Source organism: Ammospiza caudacuta, chromosome 2 (assembly GCF_027887145.1).
Source record: "Ammospiza caudacuta isolate bAmmCau1 chromosome 2, bAmmCau1.pri, whole genome shotgun sequence".
Classification (NCBI taxonomy): Eukaryota; Metazoa; Chordata; class Aves; order Passeriformes; family Passerellidae; genus Ammospiza; species Ammospiza caudacuta.
The window spans coordinates 38,477,196-38,500,051 of record NC_080594.1 but is presented as its reverse complement, the minus strand read 5'-3'; the positions used below and the strand labels follow the sequence as shown (position 1 = coordinate 38,500,051).

The following is a 22,856-nucleotide window of genomic DNA, read 5'->3' as shown; positions in this document are numbered from 1 at the left end:
TAGGCTCAGGGCTCTGATTATAGTTTACGCAGCCTTCATCAGATCAGTAGCTGAGCTGCCTACACGTTGCTGACTATGCCCAAGTCAGCCCTTAATCAGTGTGGGCATTCATTGGCAGCAGGTTACTCTGCTCCATCAGCTAACCCTCCTGGGCTGGAACCAGCTGGGGACCTTGTGCTGCACTGGGCTGCACAGGGCACTGTACTGCCAGGGAGCAGTAGCAAGAGGTATTTGGCTTCCCTGCAGTGTACCCCACCCATGTGGGCTTCAGTGCAGCTCAGGTGCACATCCCAGCGTGCCTTCATTCTACACTATGATGGCTTCACTGCCTGATTGCAGATACAGTCATTGCTATTTAGAACCCAGCTACTGGAGTTGTACTCTTTTCCCTTCTTCTCACTTCATAAGTGTAGTGATTTCAACATAATGAAAGCAAGAATTATGAAGATCCTCAAAAGATAAATCAAACAACTCCAATTGTCTGTGAAATGATGCATTTTCTGCATGGAGTATGGAAATACTCTGGAAAAAGACATTGTCCTGGCATCTCCCTGGGGACTGTAAAGTTTCTCCTCCTGTATTTCCTTAACAATATTGAAATTTTAATTTTGAAAGTCAAACTAAAAGTTCCTCTTCCCTTTGTCAGCTAAAAAATGTATTTTAATATCTTGTCACTTTCACTGACCTTGCCTTTTCTGCAGTAACAGTAGTACTTTTATACACTATAAGCATTATTTAAAAAATCAGATAAAGTAGTTCCTTCTGGTGCTGCTCTTTAAAAATGAAATAAACACCTTTTAAAGAATTAATTCTTTTAAATCCTAAAACATTAGCAAATTCTACATACAAATTTACAATGACAACTTGGCTAAATTTAGGTTCAACCCAGAAAGGCCAGTTGCATAAGTAGACCTTTACAAAATTCAAGGATGTTTAGAGCTTGTAACTCTTTCTGCATACCTAATGCACATTTTTTTTCTTTTTTTTTTTCTTGGCAGAACAAAAAGAAAACCTCTTCCCAATGACTTCATAGTGATACAGCAGCTTATAATCACTCTGGCTTATGGTGAACTCCTATGTCAATGTGTCCTACTGTTGCAAATTGTGAAAAAGTAAACTGTCCTTGATAAACCATATGCACTGAATATCTCTGCATGTGTGCATATGTTTCATCAAGGGCAGTTTCTTTCCTGGCCTTTTCAGTGTTTCCTACCAAAACTCAAGCTTGGGATTTTGCACTTCCCTTAGACTTGTGTGTAACAAATAAGCATCCATCTCTCTCCTACCCGTTTCCTCTGTTGCCTGCCCCCTGCCCACCCCTTATTACTTCTCAAATTAATACTCTTAAGAAACTATGTTGAAGTACAGTAAATGTATAACTTACACTGTCAAAAATGTTAACTCTGAATCTCCCTTCTTCTCTTTTTCAGTTTCAGAACAAGGTTTCAGTATTTTCAAATTTTGGTTCAGGTCTCAAGGTCCTCCACAGTCAGCAGTAAGAAAAGGACCCCCTCTTTTGGAGACATTAAAAATCAATAAATTCAGAATAGCTTTCATTTCTTGTGTTGGTTTCTTAAAACTACATTTGGGCAAAATTTTGGATGCAAATATGGAGACAGTAGTGGTAGGTGAGTTTTATAACCTCAGAGCTGCACAGTAGGTATCTGAACAGCCCCAGTAATGAACCAATGTTCTTTAAACATTTCTGTCCTTCTGCATAGCACGACTTTGTCATTTCCTACACACACACACACTTTCAGAATTTTGAACTAACATGAAAAAATTATGGTGTGAATTTGTCTAAGAAGCTCTGGAGTTGGAAGAGAAACTGACTGAAAATAGGCACAATCCTACTGTGCTGGGATAACAAATTATCCTTTGAACTCTGAATGCATATTCTGAGCTGAAATGGAATCTACAACAGTAATTTTTAAGATTTGAAGTCATATTTAGATCTCACTTTAGGTTATATCATTAGAAGACAGCAAAGTTTTTAAAAATAACCCCCCCCCCCCCAAAAAAAAAACCCAAAAACCACCAAATAATTTTCAAGTAATCACAAGATAATTTTGATGGTCAAAAGCATAGCACCTCTAACCACCCAAAACCCACTGTGACAGTCTTAAAATATTCTTTAAAAAGGACTGAGTTACTGTTTGTCACACCAAACAGGAAAGTGAGAAAATACTGAGATGAATGAACTGGAGTGAAATAGCTTTAATTAGGAAGTTACAGGGGTGTGGTTAAGGGCTCCAGCAAGTATATGCTCAGGCTCCTTTCTGTTTGAAAGGTGAAGAGAAAGAAAATTCAATAACCAAACTGAGATACTGAGCAAAATTGTCATGGTTCGCAAAGCAAGAGCATGGCAAACCATGGAATTTAAATGGAGATTCTTGCCTATAGATCTTCGGCCTGTATTGCACTGGTTCAAATTTCACTTTAAAAATGTAATTTAGGTACTTCCAAATCTGTGTCTTACTAGAAGTCATTCGGATTTTAACTCGTGAGATTATCTGAAAGGTCATCTTTTATTTTATGACAGTCAGTTCTCTAACACATGTAGATTTATTTCCATCAAAATGGATTTAAATCAATAAGAAAAGAAGTTCAGCAATCCTCTCCATAACAGAATGCAAGTTTAACCTAAAATAAGGATGATATTTATTCAGATGGCATTTAAAAACAACTTCCTAACTGGAGCACATGTACATAAATGTACTATATAGGTAAAGGGGAGTTTATATTTCCACAATTTCTTGTTTTCTTCTCTGCTGTTTTCCCCATTTTGATAAACTCCTTTGTAGCATTTGTATTGCCAGACTGAATCAGAGAACAACTTACAACAACTCCCCAAAGTTATGTTGAGACTTTCAGTCCAGCTAAAATTTAAACAAAATTTTAAGACCTTAAAGTTCTGAGTATTATGACTTTCGTTACTTGTATCACTCTGAAGTCTCTGTAGATGGTTCCAGTTATATAATCAATATTTTCAAAGAGTAACAAATGCTTTTTTGAAACAGGAAATGTAAAGAGTACTGATCAGTAACTATCTCAGCAGTAATATGAGAAATAAACAATAGATTTCATCACATTTCTCTTAACAATGGTTGCATGGCCTTTTAGAAATGAAGAAATGGCAGAAAACATGACCTCCGTGTTTCAACCTTTGGTTACTAAAATCAATTTTCCCTTTATAATGGGAAATAATCATTATTTTTATAGACACATAAAAGTATTTATATGATGTGACACTGGGGAAAAAACATAAAAGGAAAACAAAATAATGTAGAAATTTTAGCATAGACTCAGGATGTGGATCCCATCACATCTGGGGTTTTCTTGAAGTCAGTATTTTCCTGTTTCAGGCTATTCCATTAATTAGCATTTTATACTTTTTGGACTGAAGATATAAAGTGAAATCACCAGCTACAAGAGAGGAGGTTCCAATTTAAACAACTCATTCAATTTTGCAAAAGCCTTCCACAACATTGTCTTCCAATAGGCCTGCAGTATCATTGGCCTAGCACAGACTCAGAGACTGCTTCCTCCTGATTTCTGCACAAACATTTTTACAGATATATCCTGGGGTAAAGTCAGACCTTATTTGACTTGACAAAATGAAAGGAACTGGACATATTTGAAAATATCTACATATAGAGCTGATTCCAACAAAAATAAATGGTGGTAAGTAAATACAAAACAATCTGGGTACCTGAGGCAGCACTACACTATTCCACTGGGATAACTGCAGTGCAAACCAAGACTAGTGCAGGGCTGAGGGAAGGATCATTATTACTGTTATAATTCTCTCACATTTCCCTGACAAACTACACTGCTATAATGAGAGGTCCCCCTCAGTTTCCACCATGCCTTCTTTCACTCTGTTCAATACTAATGATCACTCTTTTTCTATGCCGTGCAGAAATTATTGCATATCTCCACCTGCTGGAAATATCTTTTAACCCCAAGGGCTACTGGGGGTATCTGTAGACACTTGCCACCCATTTCACAATTGGACAAAATTGAAAAAGTTTTCATTTTCCAAGGTCATACAACCTGCACAGGCAAATTTCTCAGTTTCCAGCTCTTTGCTCTGAGCAGAAAGGTTTCCTGCTCTTTTCTGTGCAGTTACAACCCTAGAAACTATTCTTCTCCCAACAGGCACAGCACAGGGAGATATAGCATAGCTTTATCTACCCTGCCTCCACAGTAATATTTAATTTCTAAGCTCAAAGAACTCTCTCATGGGGTAAAAAAGTAATTTGTTCTCCAGGTTAAATTTATTCTCGGTTTTTCTGATGAGCCAAGACTCAAGCAATTACTGTGACAGATGGAGTGATGATTTTTATGATGTGGAAACTTGTCCACAGGAATGAAACTGAAATCTCCAAACCTATTTCTCACAGCGGCCTTTAGACAGTTGTCAGGTAATAATTGTCACTGTGGACAAAGTTTGAAATAGTGAATGGCTCCAGAAGCTTGTTACTGCAACACTCCTTAGCAGAGTGACACTTTCTGATAAATTTTTGTCATTTATTCTGAATATATTTGAACCAGAAAGGGAACCAATATATGGGTTTGAATTTCTCCCCACACTCAGAAGAATTTGAACATTGTATTTGGAGTTTTAGTACTCTGTCAATTTGGAAGGACTGTTTCAAGGTGATTTTCAGAGAGCAGAATGAGATGTTTGAGAGGCTGTTTACGTACATTGAAAACAATAACATATCTCACAGAAATGACCATTTCAAACAAGAAAGTTGAGTAAACTGGATTAGGAACTGGCTGGGTTTTCATGGGATTATTCTCGTGCCTTGTGTTTAGGCAGCAAGTGCTGTAGCCAGCCTTAGTGGTGAATGGCAGCCTCTGAGGCTGAGACATCAGGCACAACCTCAATTTGGAGGGTCACACTCCACCACAATCTCCCCATGCCTGGGGACTGAATGCCCTGGCCAAAATCCTTAGGCATAAAACCATCAAATATAGCCTGACACTTGTCTAGTCTCCTGGTTTCAGTCTTCACCATTTATCCAGAAAAATCACATAGATACCACACTTTTGATACTTCGGGAGCATTTTCTGTGACTTAGATACTGAGGCTCAGAACCTGCTGACAGGCATGGAAAGGAAGGAGACATCTTTCCTTTGTTCACAGATGTTTCTTTGTAGCTCTGCTTGTAATCAAAACAGCAGGAAAATTTTAATACTAGTGATTTAAAGATGCTCTCTTACTGAGAACTGTCTTTTTTTCTTTTGTAAAGACATAGTAAAGAAAGTACTGCTACTTAACTGAACCGAATTAATATTTCTGTCCATTTTATGAGCTAAGAATATACAGTTTAATTTTCATGGGTGCAGACTGTGAACAAAAGGAGATCTGTAGCACAAGAAAGCACATTATCTCTGAAAATCAAACCATATTAAAAAAATACGAAACATTTCCCAAATGACAGAGCAGAACAAATACCTTAATTTTTCTCTTTTAAAATTTTTGTTCTAGTCTGTTTGTTTATGTTTATGTTAAACTGCTATGTTTAACAATAGCAGTTATTATTCTTAATATAACTGAGAGGATTATTTCACTGACAAAGCAAAGCAAATAGAATTAAGTGACTTGCTCAACTGAAGAAAATCAGTCAGCAGCACAACTGCAAATAAAGCCCAGCAGCTCTAACCTGAAGCACTGCATCTAAACCTGAAAGGCTTCTGCAACTTTACGTAATTAAACACTTGAACTGTAGAGGTTTTATGCCTTCACAGGTTAAGTTTCTCCTGCAAGCATCTCCCTGAGTTTTTGAAAATTGCATCTTCCTAGCAATTTTAATAAATAGCGTCCAAAATAGAAGACTCCTCATGAAAAAAATGAAAGCACTTAAATGAGTTTATAGGAATGCTTCTGCTTATTAGGGTCAGAGATTCACTGACACAAAATAGCATGAAAGCTGAGATTGAAAGGCAGCATCATTTTTCTTTCATTAACCCTAACAGTTATATGACTGGATCATTTACTTGAAGAGAACACTTCAGCCAGGATTAAACAGAAATTATAGGAAACTGTTCCCGTTAAGACTTTCTAATTTGTTAATTGAAAGTGATAAAGAAAATCCACAATTAACTTCTATAATTTCCAAAAGATCCTTAAATAATTTAAAGGCCTCAGGAGGCTGATTCACAAGCAGGGACCATCTACGTTGAACACTGCATTTAAGTTGCAGACAGTTAATCAGCACAGTTTATGCTGATTGTATTTTCTCTTATAACTATAAAATACTGCAGATCTGAAGGTGTTTTCAGAAGCAGCCCAACCCTGTCAAGCATAATGTGCAGGTAGTTGTATTCATCTGGGCTGCATCCTGCCACCCACTGTGATGTGTGCTCCTGCAGTGAGTCAAGGTCTCCAGGCTTATTTTCAGAGAGGTCTAGGAGCTAAAGAAGTGCTTGAATTGCTAAAGATGTTGTTCAAAGAGTGAAGGCTATAGCCCTTACACAGCTGATTCTCACTGAAATCAAAAACAAGTTGCTTCAATTCCCATCAGTATGAAAATCAGCATCCAAGCCAACCCTAATTATGACCAGTTTAATCTCAAATTGCTTAGGGGTTGGTATGTGCTCTGTGCCTCTGCATGCCTAAATTTGTGTGTAAGTATGCCTTTAAACTAATTTTTCAAAACTAAAACCCACAGTATTCACTTTTTTAAATGCCACCCTATGATTCTAGGGAGCTACTTCACTAAGAATGATTTTAATTAGGTATCTTATATTTTCAAAAGATGGGGTTTTTTTGTGACTATAAGGTTAGTTTGTTTTCATTGACACTGAATCAGCTGAACCTTGCTTTGCCTATTTTTATGTTCAAAAATCAACAGAAAATTGTGTACTTATTCCCCTCCACTGTCTTTAAGCATTGTTTTTTAATAGTAGTACTTCATTATATATAAGCTTGCTGTCTGTGGCTCGATTGTGTAAAATGCAGATTAGTCCAGAAGTTGATCTGAAGGTGTTAAAATAAGAAGCACAAATCTGCTCTGATTCTTGTTTTAAATATTTGAGTATTTATGTGCATTTGACCTAAGCAGACTATTTTTCCATTTTGTAATTAGTACTTGAAATTGCTACCAAAAAAACCCCATCAAACAAACGAACAAAAAGCCAGGCAAACAAAGAGAACTAAACAGTAGAAGTTATTTTTTAAAATTCAAGAAAGGTGGTTGTGTTTATGTGGGCCAAAGTAAAGACTCAATTTCATAGTATCATTGCTATTTTCCTGGTTGTTTGATAGGCTCCATTCTCAGGTTGCCAGGCATTTCAGAACCACAAAATATGGCAAGATGTGTTTTGGGAGATATAATTCCCATATTAAACACGTGGGATTGAACAGGGGACAATGAGTACTCCTGTACAGTGTGAATTTCAATAAAGATGACAAGAGCCTCCCTGGAAGGCAGCCACACACAGGTGCAGTTATGTGCATCACTCTGACAATAAGCTCGCTCCCAGCAGGTTACTGGGAAGGAAAAAGCTGTGCAGATATTAATAATGAGATAGTGCGCACCAGAGAGACTCACTATTCACACCTTTGAGTGCAGCTACCTTAACTTCTTCCCAGGGTCTGTGAACAGTGATCAGCACCTCCTCAGTGGCCTTCACGGCCTGTGGAGGGATCCCTAAAACTACGTGGGGGGAGCACAGGCAGCAGTGCTTAGGGCAGACATGCACCAGGCTGGCTGCAGAGACCACAGGAGTGTGGTGACCCTTCCGTGCCACACGCTGGAAGCAGCACCACACATCAAGGTTTTGGACATTGCAGTCTCCTGACCCATATGCCTGCATCCATTTCAGCACACTTCTATTCCTGTGGCTCTTAAGAGTTCCACAATGCTCAGTTACTCTTGCATACTGATGCAAAGGCACACACTTTTCTTCAAGACTCTGCCCTAGAGCCTCATGCCAATGTTATCTTCTCTCCCTACTATCTCAAAGAAAGTAGAGGTCATTCTAAAAAATGCTGTCATTAATCTGATTCATCAAATACCTGAAATGAAGCCCAACCATTAGGTCCTTCCCTACCTGTACTCAAAAAAAAAAAAAAAAGCCAACAAAAAACCAATCATATCGCCATATGAGAGACTTATTAAAAAAGCAAACACCTCTAGAGTAAAAACAGAAAGTAAAAAAAAGCCAAAAATTTCAGGGCAGCCCTTTACCAAAAAGTATACTGGCAACTAGAGGGTCAGAAAGATTTCAGTGAAAACAAGAAAGTGAATTCTGGAAAAAACAAAGCATTTTTCAAGTGTGTCTTTGTAGAGGGGAATGCAATGAAGTTCTCAGTGCAAAGCCTGGGAACACTTTCTTCCACACAGTGTTGAAATAAAATCTCATTTTTGTAGAAAGAAGTTACATCTATGAGCTCTGACTTCCTTTCACTGCCAATAATCTTCTATTTGTAGACATAATAGTCAATAATGACAGGGGCCAGAACATGAGTACTCCACATCCATTCCCACATGGCGCTCTCAAAGGAAAACTCACTACTCCAAAATTCTTTCTCTACTCCTGCCTTCAATGGTACAGATTTTCAGCTGTTGCATACTGACATAGCTCTCTTAGTATCAATTCACATGAACTGATATCTCAATCAAAAAACTAATTACACTTATCCTAAAATGGAAGTACATTGTTCTAGACCTCCAAATCTCCCAGGAATTTACAGGTCACCATAAATGCCAGGGTTATAAACCTGAATTTATTATAGACAAATAAAGCTTTGCCCTATGAATTCTCTGCCTATTAAGTTAATGAGCCTTGACAAAACAATCATCTGAGGAGCAGCTGACAAATTATCTGGAGCAGCAATTTGAAAGGCGTTGGCTGGCTTACAAGCATTTCAGTTGGGAGAATATGGCATCATGTTCCTCTTCCTCTGGAAGAGTCATTTGTCAAACTGAATTTCCTGCAGATCAACAGCAGATTCCCAATATTGGAGCGCTGAGATACAACAATAACTGTAATTACTAAGTAAATAATCCCTGCCATTTCCTCCCCAAACTTGAGGCTCACCAATGCTGATGCAGAACTCTTTCTAGGAAGTCTGCATGAAGAAAGCAAGGTACATTCTTATTTTTACTGGAGCTCATTGAAGTGTTTAATGAGAAGGAAAAGAGCTTTGAGGAATTTAGGTGAGTAGACGGGGACCTTTCAAAATACTTGGTCAGTATCTTGAAGATTATTTTTTAGTGTAACTTCCCACAGAGATGGTGGTATCACAGCTGTGGATCTAAAACAGGGTCTTTTACTGGATTAATTCTTCAAAATTTTCCACACAATACATTCCTGAACCACATTGCCTTTGGGAAATTTAGGGCTCTGTACATTAAATACTCTTGGAAGAACAGCCACTTGTATTAGGGCAAAAATGAGATCAGTACTTTTCTAAAATCTGTTTTTCAACTGTGAATACTGAGTCCATTTGGAAATTGAATCATGATCCACTGTAAAGCTGTCACTTTCCTTACCAAAGGCATTTGCTGAAATATTATTTCAAATGCCTTCCTCCACACTCAACTATTCAGAGTTCTGTGGAAAAGATGACAGTATTGAGAACATGGAAAACTGTCATATTTTCCATCTGAATGTTATTTCACAGTGTGAAGGAACTGCAAATTATAGTAATCAGTTGCCTCTGCAACAGCATGTAGCAGAGCATAACACAGACCATTTAACCATGAGTTGTGTCTTTTCTCATATTTTATGTTCTTTTTGCAGTATTTGTTGGACTGTTGATTTAAACAAACTCATTAAATATACAAGGACTAGAGCTCAAAATTATATCAAAGTAGAATGAAGATAAATGAAACCTCATTCTTAAAGAGAATTGTTAACTCGCACTCAGTAGAATAATACGCAGCTTTCCAAGTCCTGATGTCAGGCTATCAAATATCTGATGACCAAGTATTCAATCAATCAATCAATCAATCATAAAGCAAAAGAATGTACAGAATTATACATTCAGGTGCCAAAATGGCCTAGTTTTATGAGCCTTCCAGAGCTCTACTGATTATTGACTTCTAAGTATGTGGTTGCAGAAAGCAGCTTTAACATAATCTTTTCCTCCAACCTCTCTCCATAGCAGTCATGTCTGGAGAGATCAACCATTCAGCAATGAACCACCTCTCTCTGTGGTTAGCAAGGCACTCAACTCCATGGCCCCAACATCCACTAGAACCCAATCACTCAACCTTCTAGTTCAAGTTGGAACCTTTCTTTCTAAGGGGACATTGAAAGAGTCTTTCTATAATGAACTCTTCCATCTTCTCATTCTAAAACCTCAGAAGGTTTTTGCCCACATATGAAATTTAAGGCAACACTAGCAGAGAAATTAAAATATTTTGAGTAACCCTATTAGTGCCTGGCACCCTTGTGCACATATTTACACCTTTATAAAACACTGTAATAATCACTCAAACTAGTTTCACTCCAAATTCCACTGGGCTGAACAGCTTGACTAATCACTTGGACCACTTTGATTAAGCATCTCTTTACAAATTCTAGAAACTACACTGTTTTCATTGTAATAAACTGACATCTTCTGCATGGTTTTGCCACATCTGTAACATTCTTTGCTAGTATTTGTCTTCTTGCTTTTTTAATGGAGCTTTCCATTTCATAGTATTGCAATGCCTTTCACAGCTGTCTTCCTAATCCCCAGGGCTTCTTTCCTCTTAGTGTATCTTACATTAATTTACCATTTTACTTTGCACTTACACACTTCTGCTCTTCCCACATTATTCTTTGCTTTGAAAAATGGTTTCTGTTGAAAATGTCTATGATCAAAGCTCCAAACATAATTATTTTTCTTTTGTTCTAGAATAAAAAAGATGATAGAATTTTTCCTAGCAAAGGAAGCACTATAGAAAACTTGTGCCTAACTCTTCCTCTATCTCCCAAATATTGTTTGCAAGTGGTTTATTACTATCCTTGTAGTCTATAGAGAAATAGCTGGGTTATACTAGTGTAAGGTTTTGCATAGTCTGCTTTCTTTCATTAAATATTTATTAGGAGGCATTCACTGACAATGTTTTACAGAAAGATCTTCCATTATTTCAGTCATGGAAATGTTCATAATTTTATGCTTTCCTAACCGTCCTCTCAGAGCACAGCTAGTCTAGGGAATGCTGAATTTAAAATGCATTCTTAACCATGATTTGGTGAGGGAGGTGATTAATTTTTGCTCTATTTCTTCTGAATGGCTTAGACAGCTGTCCTATAAACCCAGAGATGCTCAGTGAACTAAGCATGCACAACAAAGGAATAAAGTGACTGAATCAAAACAAATTACTACAGCTTTCAGTGAAGTCTTGGTCACTTTCCATACTCAAAGAGAAACAAACACTGAATTCAGTTGCAAAATGTGGTACATATTATGTAACCTATTTTAGAGCACCATTCCAATGGATCAAAACATTGCCTCTGCTCATCACTGGATTTTGGATGACCAAAATTATATACCACGGTAGCATGTATCTCCCAGTGGTGCAGATATGAAAGCATGGTTAAAAATAAGCACAAGCTGTAGAAAAAGATCTGTGGTGAAGATGCAAACTATGAGATAAATCCAGTGATGTTCATGCACTTTAACAAAGGAGGTGAGGAAGAAGCGCATGCAGTACCTGGTGATCTCAGAGTCAGGGAGCAGGCCTACGTGGTAGTGGGGGTAGGGAGCTGAAAGAAGGAAGCTTTTGTCACACTCGACAGGGGAATAGTGCCTAGGAGAAGGTGGTTTATCACACAGTTTGTTCACAGTGCTGTAAACAGGTTCAGGAGGCCTGGTGATACAGAGACAAGAGTAAAAGGTCAGGTGCATATTAGTTGCTGAGAATATAGAGAAAACACAGCAATCATTTTAAAAGCATGCATAGCAAATCTGTCAAGAGCTTTTCAGTGGGGCTTTTCCAACAAGTAAAGTGTACTGTTAAAGGAATTGTTAGAGTTTGGTAGCACTAGTGTGGCATTCAAGCAGCTGCATACAATACACAATACAAGTGGACAGTAAAACTGCTCTATGGGAAGTGTGGCACTGAAATGGAATATCTTACCTCTGAAGTTGAGAAAGTGAGGCATTTTCCCCAATAATATTTCTACTTTTTTTAAAATCTAACATCTACACAGCTTTCAGTGATCTTAATTTTGAGTACAGCATAGGACAAAATAGGTTTGTTACCTGAAAAAGAACTATTTTTTACCCATTAATTTGTAATATAGATGAAGTACATATTACTTGTTAATACAACATACTCCTGGTCCCAGTGAGCTGGGACTTTGCAAGCAGAGCTGTTTTTAAATTGACCCATATCCTAGAATAACACTGATGGCCACAAACTGTGTGAGCAATTCATCTCATTGGCAGGCAATTCATTGCATTTCAGGAGTTCCTTGCACTCTTTCCAGATTCAGTCTTCAAAATCTGATTATGCAGTCTGCATCTGAAACAGTTAACCTCATTGCCAAGGCTACTGCAATCGCACTTGCAGGGCTGCTCCAGGCCGCAAACAGCAGCCTGTGAGGTTAGATACGAAGAGCAAGAGCTTAAAACTAAAATTTCCCTCCTGATGCCATGAACCACCTGCCTGGGGGAGGCGATACTTACCACAGCCCTGGCAGGAGCCGTCTGGGAGAGGGGAGAAGGGAATGCAGCCTTTAGTGCCAACCAGCCAGGGATCCGCGGGGGGCCAACGGCGAGCAGTTTGCAAAACAAACCCACACCACGTCCACAGAGCATCTCCCACCTTGGAACTCCCCTGCCTCGGCCCCAGGACACACCTTGGGGCCCGCTGGCACTGTGAGGCTTGACTCATTGTTTCCTGACATTTGTGCTCTAAAGAGTGCCAAGGGTCAATTGCTATCATATCCACGCTTCTGCCGCAAGATCCAGGGTATGCCACTGCCTTTCATCACTGTCATACAATATTAGCTAGATGGAAATCTTATTTCAGAAGCCTGAAAATATCAGGAGGCCAAGAAGTTAATGAACTTTTTTTGTTCTTTTGGCTGCACTATGCCTCACATGGGTGTGGGTTTTGCTGTGACTTTCACAGGTACCAGAATATATTACAGTCGTGGATGTGCTGGCAGATACAGAGAATCTAGTTTCCTTTGTTAGCTTCTGGGTTTGTCCTTTGGGGGAAAAGGAGTAGCTGCTTTACTTAAAAACTGGTCTTACTCAATGTTAATAACATTATTCATAGCAATCTGCCACATGATTTGAGAACTCTCTGTGCCTGAATTTCCCAGGGAAAACTTTACAGTGAAAAAACTGGCAATTTAAGATTACCAAATAGCAAAATAGCAAAGCTGTCACTCATTTAGTTATAAAGCATTGTGTGTCAAGCACTTAGTAAAATCCCTTTAAAAATGTTTAAAGTAGCAATCCTTTTCTATCAGTATATTTCACTTGTTTCTGAGGGATGGATTTAATAATTTATTTACTAAATCAATTGTTGCTTTCAATAAAAAAAAGCAGATAAAAACTATTCTATTTCACTGTTGTCCACTACTGCCTTTTATTCCCTTAGAAACTACTTTTGCTTTTAGGCAATATATGAAAGAACAAGTACAAATATCAAATATAAATGATACCTACTAAGAAAATTGAAGAAATATTGCCCCAGTTCAGGAAGATGAATAAAAACTGTAGATTCCTCCATGGCTTAAAACACCAACCAGTCCATAAAAAATTTGTTAGTGTCCTATATTCAAGTTAATTGTCTTCTCTGTGTTGTATACAACATCAGAGTGTTGCTATCCCTTGGACATATTGTGAATGCTTAAACTACACTGAGTCATCAGTCAGTGACCATCCAACCTCATGCTGAGACACAAATCATGCCGCAGATGTGGGTAGATATGAGGAATTTTTTGTTAATTGAGAGTTACAAGCTGCCTCCAAAAGCAAAATGAAGTTAAACATTCAACATCTACCTAGATATTGACACTGAATTAGTCCTTCAAGTACAAATACAGAGTCCTAACAAATTGTCTTATGAGGGCCAGAAAATTTTAGGACATTTAGCAAATGTTCATGTATTTTAAAATATTTTTGAAACATTTTTCACTCCATTAAGTCTTCCTGGGTGGTAAGATAACAGGAAACTGGAACAAGTCTGAGTATAAAGTCCTGTACTCACTGATATTATATAAGTGATATTGTGACCTAGTTAACATCATACCCTCTGTATTTGACCTGCAGAGAGAGGTCTTAAGGTTAAGAAAAGGAATTTATACTTCTTATCCTTTTAACACTTGTACTCTTTGGTTAGAAGAAGATTTAGGATATCAGATAATTCCAGTTATGAGTGCACTTTGTATAAGGCCTATGAGATGGTCTGAGATCACCACAGCCACCTGCTTCCCTTGACCCTTCAAGGTCATTGAGAGCATGGACTGCACTTGTCCTTCAGACACCTCTATCCTAGTCAGATTCATAGGCTAACAACTACCAGCTGCAGAGTTGGGCTCTGACTGCATGTTTCATTGGCACAGAAAAGCAAGAATTTGAAAAAAAAAAAGGAGTACATTACCTCCACTGTCCAGGATAAGTATAATCTTATTTTCTCTCCCAACGTGGTGCAGCAAATATGAATTAAGTAGTGTAAAAATATTTGAAAGTTGAGATAAAAAGTATCAAGTATAGGAATGACTAAAATGATATGGGGCAGAGCAGTGTCCTGCTCATAAAAACTGAGTTCCATGTAGGCCATTAATCACAAAAAGTAATTTGAGATACTTGCTGCAACAGCCTGTCTTCAAACATCCTCCTCATTCTTCACCTTCTCTATGGCAAACTTGTACTTGACTACAATAGTAGCCACCTACTAGAAGAAAACAATACCCTATTATAAAAAAGATTATGAAGACCACCCAGCTTTATTAAATAATTGTTCTAATGCAGCATTTTCTCATGCCATTTATATTTCTCCTCGCAGAAAGAAGAAAGAACTTCTTTCCAAAGGGATCAGCCCACCTGATAAATCCTGTCTCGCACATCTTCTCCAGTGCTATGACAGAGACAGATTGTCCTCTCTCAAAGCATGGGATAATGAGAATGCTATTTAGAAAGAGTTTTTAATATGCCATTATGAAAAAATACATCCAAGGTCACCTCAACTTTTCTTGCAAAAGAATAATTAAGAGCCAAACTGAACATAAACATCGAGGCCTTACTTTATGACGCACTAATTCTTCAAATGAATTTAAAAACATGTAGCAAGCCACTTAGCATCCTTGCTAAGAAAAGTGTAAAGGCTAGATATATATTATTTAAGTTCTAATTTTCTGCAGTTTATGTGCAATTGCATCTCTTTCAGATACAGCAAGTATAGCTTCACAGGTTTAATTTAAAAATAAATGCTAAGCAAATTCTGAAACTTTTTTTGAGGAAGAACAAAGAACTATATTATTGAATTTCTTCTATCCATTATTTCCATTTTTGTCAATACCTATGCATAAAATATCCCCTTAAAATGCCAAATGTGTGAATATTACTGTATACATCTTTGATAATTGCAATATCTCTTTTAAAGAGTAATTATGTAATGTGGATCTACTCTGAAAAATAACTAACTACTGCTGTAACTTCTTAGTCAGATCTGCTCCTCTTCTGCCTTTACACTGCTGCTTATTTAGTGACAAACAGGCATCACAGTTCTCTGTCTTTATCAGTGAGCTAAAAACAAAGCTTTCTGACAAATAAGAGCAGCAAGTACTAGGTCTGGATGGACAGCAGCAACTACATTAGTCTGAGAATAAAGCACACAATAGTAAAGGGAGGCAACAGAAAATGTAAGTAGTAAACATAAGTAGCAGCATAGTGTGGCTTGAACATAGCGTGGCTTGAACATGCCCCAGCAGAGAGTTCAACTCACAGGACAGAGAATCAAGTCCCTTAATGCCAAAGGTAAGTTTTAAAGGGTAACATGAAAAGCAGAGAGTCACTCTTCCAGCAAGAAAATAAAAAATAAAAATGCTGAAAGCTGGAATTGTCATTCAGAATAGACATAACAGCAGTGAGGCACAATTCTTACAGAAACGAAGAACTAATTGGTGGAAAAGACAACAGTAACAGTGGGAGGTAGAAAATTGATCTAACACTGGTATTATTTATTTAATAACAGATTGTGTAAAGTGAATATTCCTGGTTGTTTGCAGTCCTTATTATTCCTTGATTAGATCATCATTGTTTTGTTGTTCCAGGCTGACTTAATTGTGGAACAGAAGTTATAAAAGAATGGCATTTTTAAAACCATTCTCCCCTCATCATCATGCAGAGTCTTCAATTTAAAATTAACTTTTTTTCTTTTTTTACAGAATCCTGTTTGGTGGGGATCAAATGCCAACACACAGCACATTAAATGTTAATAGTTTCAGGTTTTAAAACATTTCAAAACCTTTTATGATATGGAAAGAAACCAGCTCAGCTCTCAGAGCATATTAAGCATGCAGAGCTATAGCCAGGAAACAATATGAGAGAAAATGAATCTCCCAATGCTCAAAGTTTACAACTTTTTCTTTGTTTTGTTTTTTGAACAGCAATTTTTAATTGTATCCAAGTTCCTTAAAGACATCTAACACATTAGTTTTGCTAATATATTGTTGCTGGGATGTAGACAACGAACTTTTTAAGAAGTATTTCACTATTGAACCAAAAATCAATGGCAATTTAATACAAACAAAATCCTCCATTTCTAATAGCCAGTGATTTTTATATATGTGTCCTTTGACTGAGCTACTCAGTCATATAACCTTCTAGAAGAACCACATACCTTACTGTTCAATAGGGTAATTAGAACTTATAGTTGATTTTATTTCATAGGTCGTGTCCTGGGAATTTAAATGAGACCAAATCACTCATATGACATGTTTATTTCAACTAAATGAAAGACAGAGGAGGACTATGAAGAGCTGGAGGAAAACACCTGAAGTACAGTACGTTAGTTCTTTCTGGAAACCCTAAAACTAATAATTTCTCAGCTTTTCAGTTATTAACTGCTGTTTTCATATGCCTTGAAGGTTTCTTTAACTGCAAAACAAGTGCTTTTTTAGCACAGTCATGAAGATTAGGGTTGCCTTGTTCTTCTTACCAGTACTATTTTAACATTTTAATCAAGTTTTCAAACGAAACGGCCTACAAGAAGGCATAAATAGAATTTAGAACTTCTAATATTCTACACCCAGTTCTACACTTATTACTCTTAACCATAAGGAATTAGGAAATTAAATGACTGCTTAATTTGAAAAAAAAAAAAATCAGCAATGATTTTCTGTTGCAGTAATGGAAAAAGAAGGCTGTTTCACACAGGAATGGGGAGACTGTCAGACGAAAGGCCTAAGAGCCCTGCAGTGACTGTTTAGGAAACAGGGACCAGCAAAGAATGGCCCTTACCTGCTCAGCTGCCAAAAATCACTGAGGATCACACAGACCAGAAATTAAATCCTAGAAGACTGTAGTCAATAGGCCTGTCCACCCTGAATCAGCCATTATTCTCATTCATATTTGAACATTTTTATATTCTTGGGCTTCACAACTCCCTGTGGCACTGAGATCCATCAAACTGATGGATGATGACATACCCAAAAAGCTCTACCTTGGTGTACTCCAAGCCTGTTACTTGGTTGCACATTTATAATCTATGGTAACATTTAAATAACCTTTTATTTGCCATACTTTAAATTCACAATGCATTGTAAGCTCCCTGTATCTGAGTTTTATGTAAGTGGTATTAGTCCTTGCCTGTTGCCTTCTCTGTGCCATGGGTACTTTTGCAGATCTCTGTTCTGCCTCTCTCTGACACCTTTCTTCTATACTGGAATTATTTGTTATTTATCTTTCCCTGGAAACCATGCTACACCCCTGCTCACCCTCTTCTGAGCTTTTTTTTTCAGTTGCCTCCATGTAGGACCCAAGACTTGAATGCACCAAAGATTCAGAGAAAACCATTATATTTTGCACTCTTGTCCTTTCCTATCAGATCCTATTTTCATTCTTAATTGCTCCTGAGTACTGAGCTGACAATGTCACAGAACTGACCAAGGTGTCACAGTCACCCCAAGGTGTCTTTCTCAAGTGGCAAGAGCTGCATGAAGGGTCCATGTCCATGTTATATTTCGTATGTATTTCAGGTTTTCCTTTCCTCTAGGCACTATGGATAACACCATTTCTGTGTGTGTTATCACTACCAATCCTACTATCTCATTTCAAAAATCTCCATACAAGCACTAAAGCATACTCCAAAATTTGATTAGTTTTCTGTAAGTGTTAAATACTAAGTAGCTGCCAGTGATTGTATTAGAAATGGTCAAATCCCATTACTTGGGGATCTCTGACAGGCCTATTTAAATATGCAAGGATAACTCAGGAATAAGAGATTATCTGTGACTCGATAATGACTAAAGTTTTACTTTAACATAAATCATTCTCTGAAGTCAAGATTTATTATACTTAAAATAAATTAGGATAACAAAATGAAATCTTACTCCAGGCAGACAATTATGCATCTGTAAAGTTTAACAATTAGTTTAAGATTAAAACTGTGTATTAATTACAAAAATGTAAAATAGTCGATTTGCAAGTTAGCAACTTCAAGCTTTAATCTAAGGACTGCATTTCACCAAGGATACAATTTAAGGTTATGTAATAAACTCTTTTTTCTCTTTAAACTGAACATTTAATGTGTAACTTGAATAGTCTTCTTTTAATTAACTTTGGGGTTAAAAACCGTAATTTCTTAGATTGATCAAAGACCAAACCAAGAAGAAATTCTATTCTGGGGTACCATATTGGATTCATTATGTCACCAACTTAACAATTAGAGATGAGAACTCAGCTTGTGAGAGACAGTGAGTACCCAGTCATAGCAGCAGGCTGGCATCCTCCAGACAGACAGACGGACAATGAACTAACGTGAGAGACTGCGTGGTGGGATCACACCCACATCATGCACACCCCAGAAACCTTGGGTGCTTCTCCACTTTTCTAGAGGGAGATGGCCTATGCATCTTATCAGCAACTTTTCCTACACGCTCTGTATCTCTGTTCCTCGGCCAGTGTACCTGTGCAACTACTGATTATCCCAAACCTCACATATCACCCTCTGAGGGATTTGCTGTTTCAGTAGCCTGAAATCCCTTCTCCACTGCTTCTTTATGCCTCTTCACCTCTTCTTCTGTTATGTCCTGTCTTGTACTAAATTCCCTTTCCAAATCCAAGTCTTCTTACCTGATTAAATACCAATCTTTTCTTGTGATTTCCATTCTCACATACCAGTGACAAGTTTTCCCTCATTTGCACACTTATCCCTTGCTTAACACAATCCCTCCATTCCTCCAGTCTCTTCAATATTAAAATGTGACAGAACTGGCTATTCAGAGCACAGAACAGAATCCCTCCTGACCATGTTTTTGTGTCAGAAAGGGATGATAGAAATAAGTAGAGAGGAAACTAGCTTTGGCCATTTAATGCTGTGCTCAGTCATGCAGGTTTTTAAAAATAATCTAGTCAGCATGACAAAATTGTGAGAAGCTTTGATATACTGCAGTGTGAGCAGAGAATCTGAAAGAATTCTACTGAAAAAAAATCATATCAAATAAGTTTTGGAGGATAAATGAACTGGGGTTTTCCCCAAAGACTTGCATTTTTTGACTTTTGCATAGCTTTTCATAAACGCATTAGAAATACTATCTCGATTCTATTTCATCAGCTCCTATAACTTAACACTGAACATATGTATGGAATATTATGGTATTTAAAACATAAAAGCACAGCAATTTCTAACGTAGAATAGAATAGAATAGAATAGAACATGAACTAAGGCATGTAATTCTCCCTCTATCCTTTAAATCATCCTACTGGTATGGTTAAAAATAAATGCAATTTAATTTAATAATAATGGTGGTTAATTAAAATGACTGTAGCAACAAGCTAATTTAGCATTTTACACTAAATTTTAAAGAAAAACAATCACAAAACCTTTGCTATCCCTAGATAAAAATCCAGCCTCAGGCAACAGCTAAGCATGAAAATATTAACTTGAACATCTAATCTGCTAAATTTACAAGTTATTTAAGAAGAGGAATAAATAAAAGGCATCATCAGTCTTCCCATACTATTACATATAGTTTATTCTCTTTAGGGTAGAGGTAATATGCTGAGTTTGGGTTAGGCATGGTGAATGACTGTTGTGAGCTCACAATTACATGTGCTCCTATAAGTCAAACCATAATATTTGTTGTAATGGTTTAATACTGGAAGGTCAAATCTGTGCATCAACAGAAACTTAAAAGTGTTTCTATAAAACATTGACAATTCAACTAGCAGGTTTAGATAAATAAAGAAATAATTGATGAAAGCTACTACTTTCAATGCAGGGAAAAAACATCCCCTTAGACTTCAACTTAATGGTTCTGTTTTCTCTCCCATCCAATTCTCAGCACCTCTTCCCCATCCAGAAAATGCTATTTTGCAAAAATGCATATAAAAAAAAAATCAAACATGCTTTACACAGCAAAACAGATAACTCAGCTTTTTCATCCATGAATCTTTAATATCTAGCCAGAGTTAAATGTTAAAGTGAATTTTTTATCAGCTGAAGCACAGAAGTTTGATGTCACCATTATCTGAAGCTAAAAAAGAAGTAAAAACTCAAGATGGCAGTTCTTTATTTTTATGGAACTTTTCCTGTTGTTGTTCATTATAGACAGAAGAAATTAACATCTTAAAGCCACAAGATTTTTAGGCTTTAATAGGCTATAATTTTAAGATTTCTGAAAATAGGAAGGCAGAAATATACTATAGAGAAAATGGTAACATCTCTCTCTCCTGTGTTAGCAACACATGTTCCACAAAATGACAAAAACAAAAAATCATTTTTTCTTACTACTACCACCATATAAAATTTGGTTGGAATGCATCTGTATAGGACATCTGATCCAATCTTGTGTTTGAATCAGGACTACTGACAGCACTAGATTTTACTTAGCCAATGCTTAAAAATCTCAAATGGTGGATATTTCAGAGACCTTCATAGCAAGTACTATTCCAGCACTATTCTATCCATCTCGCGTTTTAATTTCTTCTGAAATTGAAATCAGAACATCCAAAACTACTCCTGTTGCCATTGGTGCCTCTCTACACAGAAGAGTTTGATTTCATCATATCTGCTACTGAGTGCTTTCAGGGTGCTCTTAGATTGTCCCTTCATCTCCTCTTCACAAAACTAAATAAGCCCCAGAGATCTCAACACCCCTCCAACCTCCACGTGATTTAGAGCTCTCAGAATATGCTGGACCCCCTCCACAACCCTCCTAAAGTCAAAGAATGGGAGCTGGTCAAAGGGTTTTAGAAAAGAATGTGTTGTTCTGCTGGCCATGCTCCTCCAAAGATAGCCTGGTATGCTGATTACCTGACTAGTAGTGAGAGTGCACGTCTGGGTCCATGTTCAGCTTGGTGTCTGCAGTAACATCCAGGTCATTTTTAGTGAAGCTGCAATTCAGATGTTCATGGCCTGCACAAGTGTGTGCAGCTCTTCCACCTGAGGTGCAGACTTCTTACTGAACTTTATGAGGTTTCTGTTGGCCAGGTCCTCAAGTATATCAAGAGCCCTTTAGAATACAGCTCTGCCATTTGTCATGTTAACCACTCCCTCTTAATTTCTTATCCTCTTGAAATTTGCTGAGGGTGCACTGTGTGTCATGATCTAGGTCATTGATGAAGATATTCACTGACGCCTTAGGTATCCCTGAGCTCCTTTGCTCATCACTGACCACTTGACATATGCCAAGTGATCATCATCACCCTTTGAGCCTACTGGTTAAGTCAGTTCCCAGCTCAGTGCCTTCTTTTAGCCCACTCTTCCTCAGCTTTCAAAGCATGCTGTAGGTGACCGAGTCTAAAGCCTTACCAACACCATTGCATGCAAATAAGCATAGCCATGCTGGGAGAAGGATAACTAGCTAGGTGATACAGCACACAATCCAGGAGAAACCCACAATCCAGGCTATCCACAAGGTTTCCAAACCATACTTCTTTTCTGATTAGCTGCACATGTTCACCCAATGCTTCCTCGTGTTTGGATGAGAGGCTGTTGGAAGAGTTTTAACGGGTGCTCCCTGTGTTGCAGCTTTTCCTGCCCACAGAAGAGGTGTGAGAAATGCCTTTGCAGCCACTCCCCATGATAGCTAGTGGAGAAAAGGAATTACCATGTGCTGCACAGCAGATCCCAGATGCACATTAGTGGAAGTTATGACACTGGTCAGGTATGACTTTGGAGTCAGCTGTGTTTTCCCTCAGCACAGAGGCATTCCTGCTCAAGGCAGCACCTGTGCTGTGGCACTGCTTCGTGGAGGGCAGCCACTCCTCTCCCCTCATCCAAGCAAATTAGAAATTTCATCAGGAAAGCCAACCAGTCTGGACAAGCACATAAATTGCTTTTAGTCGATCTCTGATGAGTATTCCAATTACCTTCTGGGCCCTTAAACACCTGGCAAATGTGTTGTTCAGTACTTCAGCTTTTCCTATATTATCTGTCACTACATCAGCTTCTCTCCTATTCATTGCCTTTTTCCTTCCTCAAATTTTACCTTCATTTTTTAAAGTAGCACACATCTGCAGAATCACTTTTGTTTTCCTTTATGACCCTTGAGGGTAAGTATTAGCTCAAATCAATCAGCTTTCTAATTTTGTCAGCAGTCAAGCAGTCACGTAATGCTAGTCTGTATTTTGCATTTTAGGTCATCAGAAAGCTCTTTGCTCAGCCATGAAGGCCTTCTGCTTAGTCCCCTCCTTTCTGCTCAACAGGATGGTTCCTTCC

The 22,856-nt window shown here is 37.8% G+C and overlaps 1 protein-coding gene across 5 annotated transcripts in view; it reads right to left on the bottom strand.

Annotated features, from left to right (window-relative positions):
• The window catches only part of LOC131571971 (disks large homolog 2), a 620,230-nt gene that overhangs the window by 239,116 nt on the left and 358,258 nt on the right, over positions 1-22,856 (bottom strand). For 4 of the 5 annotated variants that reach the window (XM_058824787.1, XM_058824783.1, XM_058824784.1 and 1 more), the window contains one exon: positions 11,667-11,822. The exons of the other annotated variant lie outside the window; for it this stretch is intronic. In XM_058824787.1, coding sequence (XP_058680770.1) covers positions 11,667-11,822 — 156 coding nt within the window. The remainder of the gene's footprint in view (positions 1-11,666; positions 11,823-22,856) is intronic. 5 annotated transcript variants of the gene reach the window in all.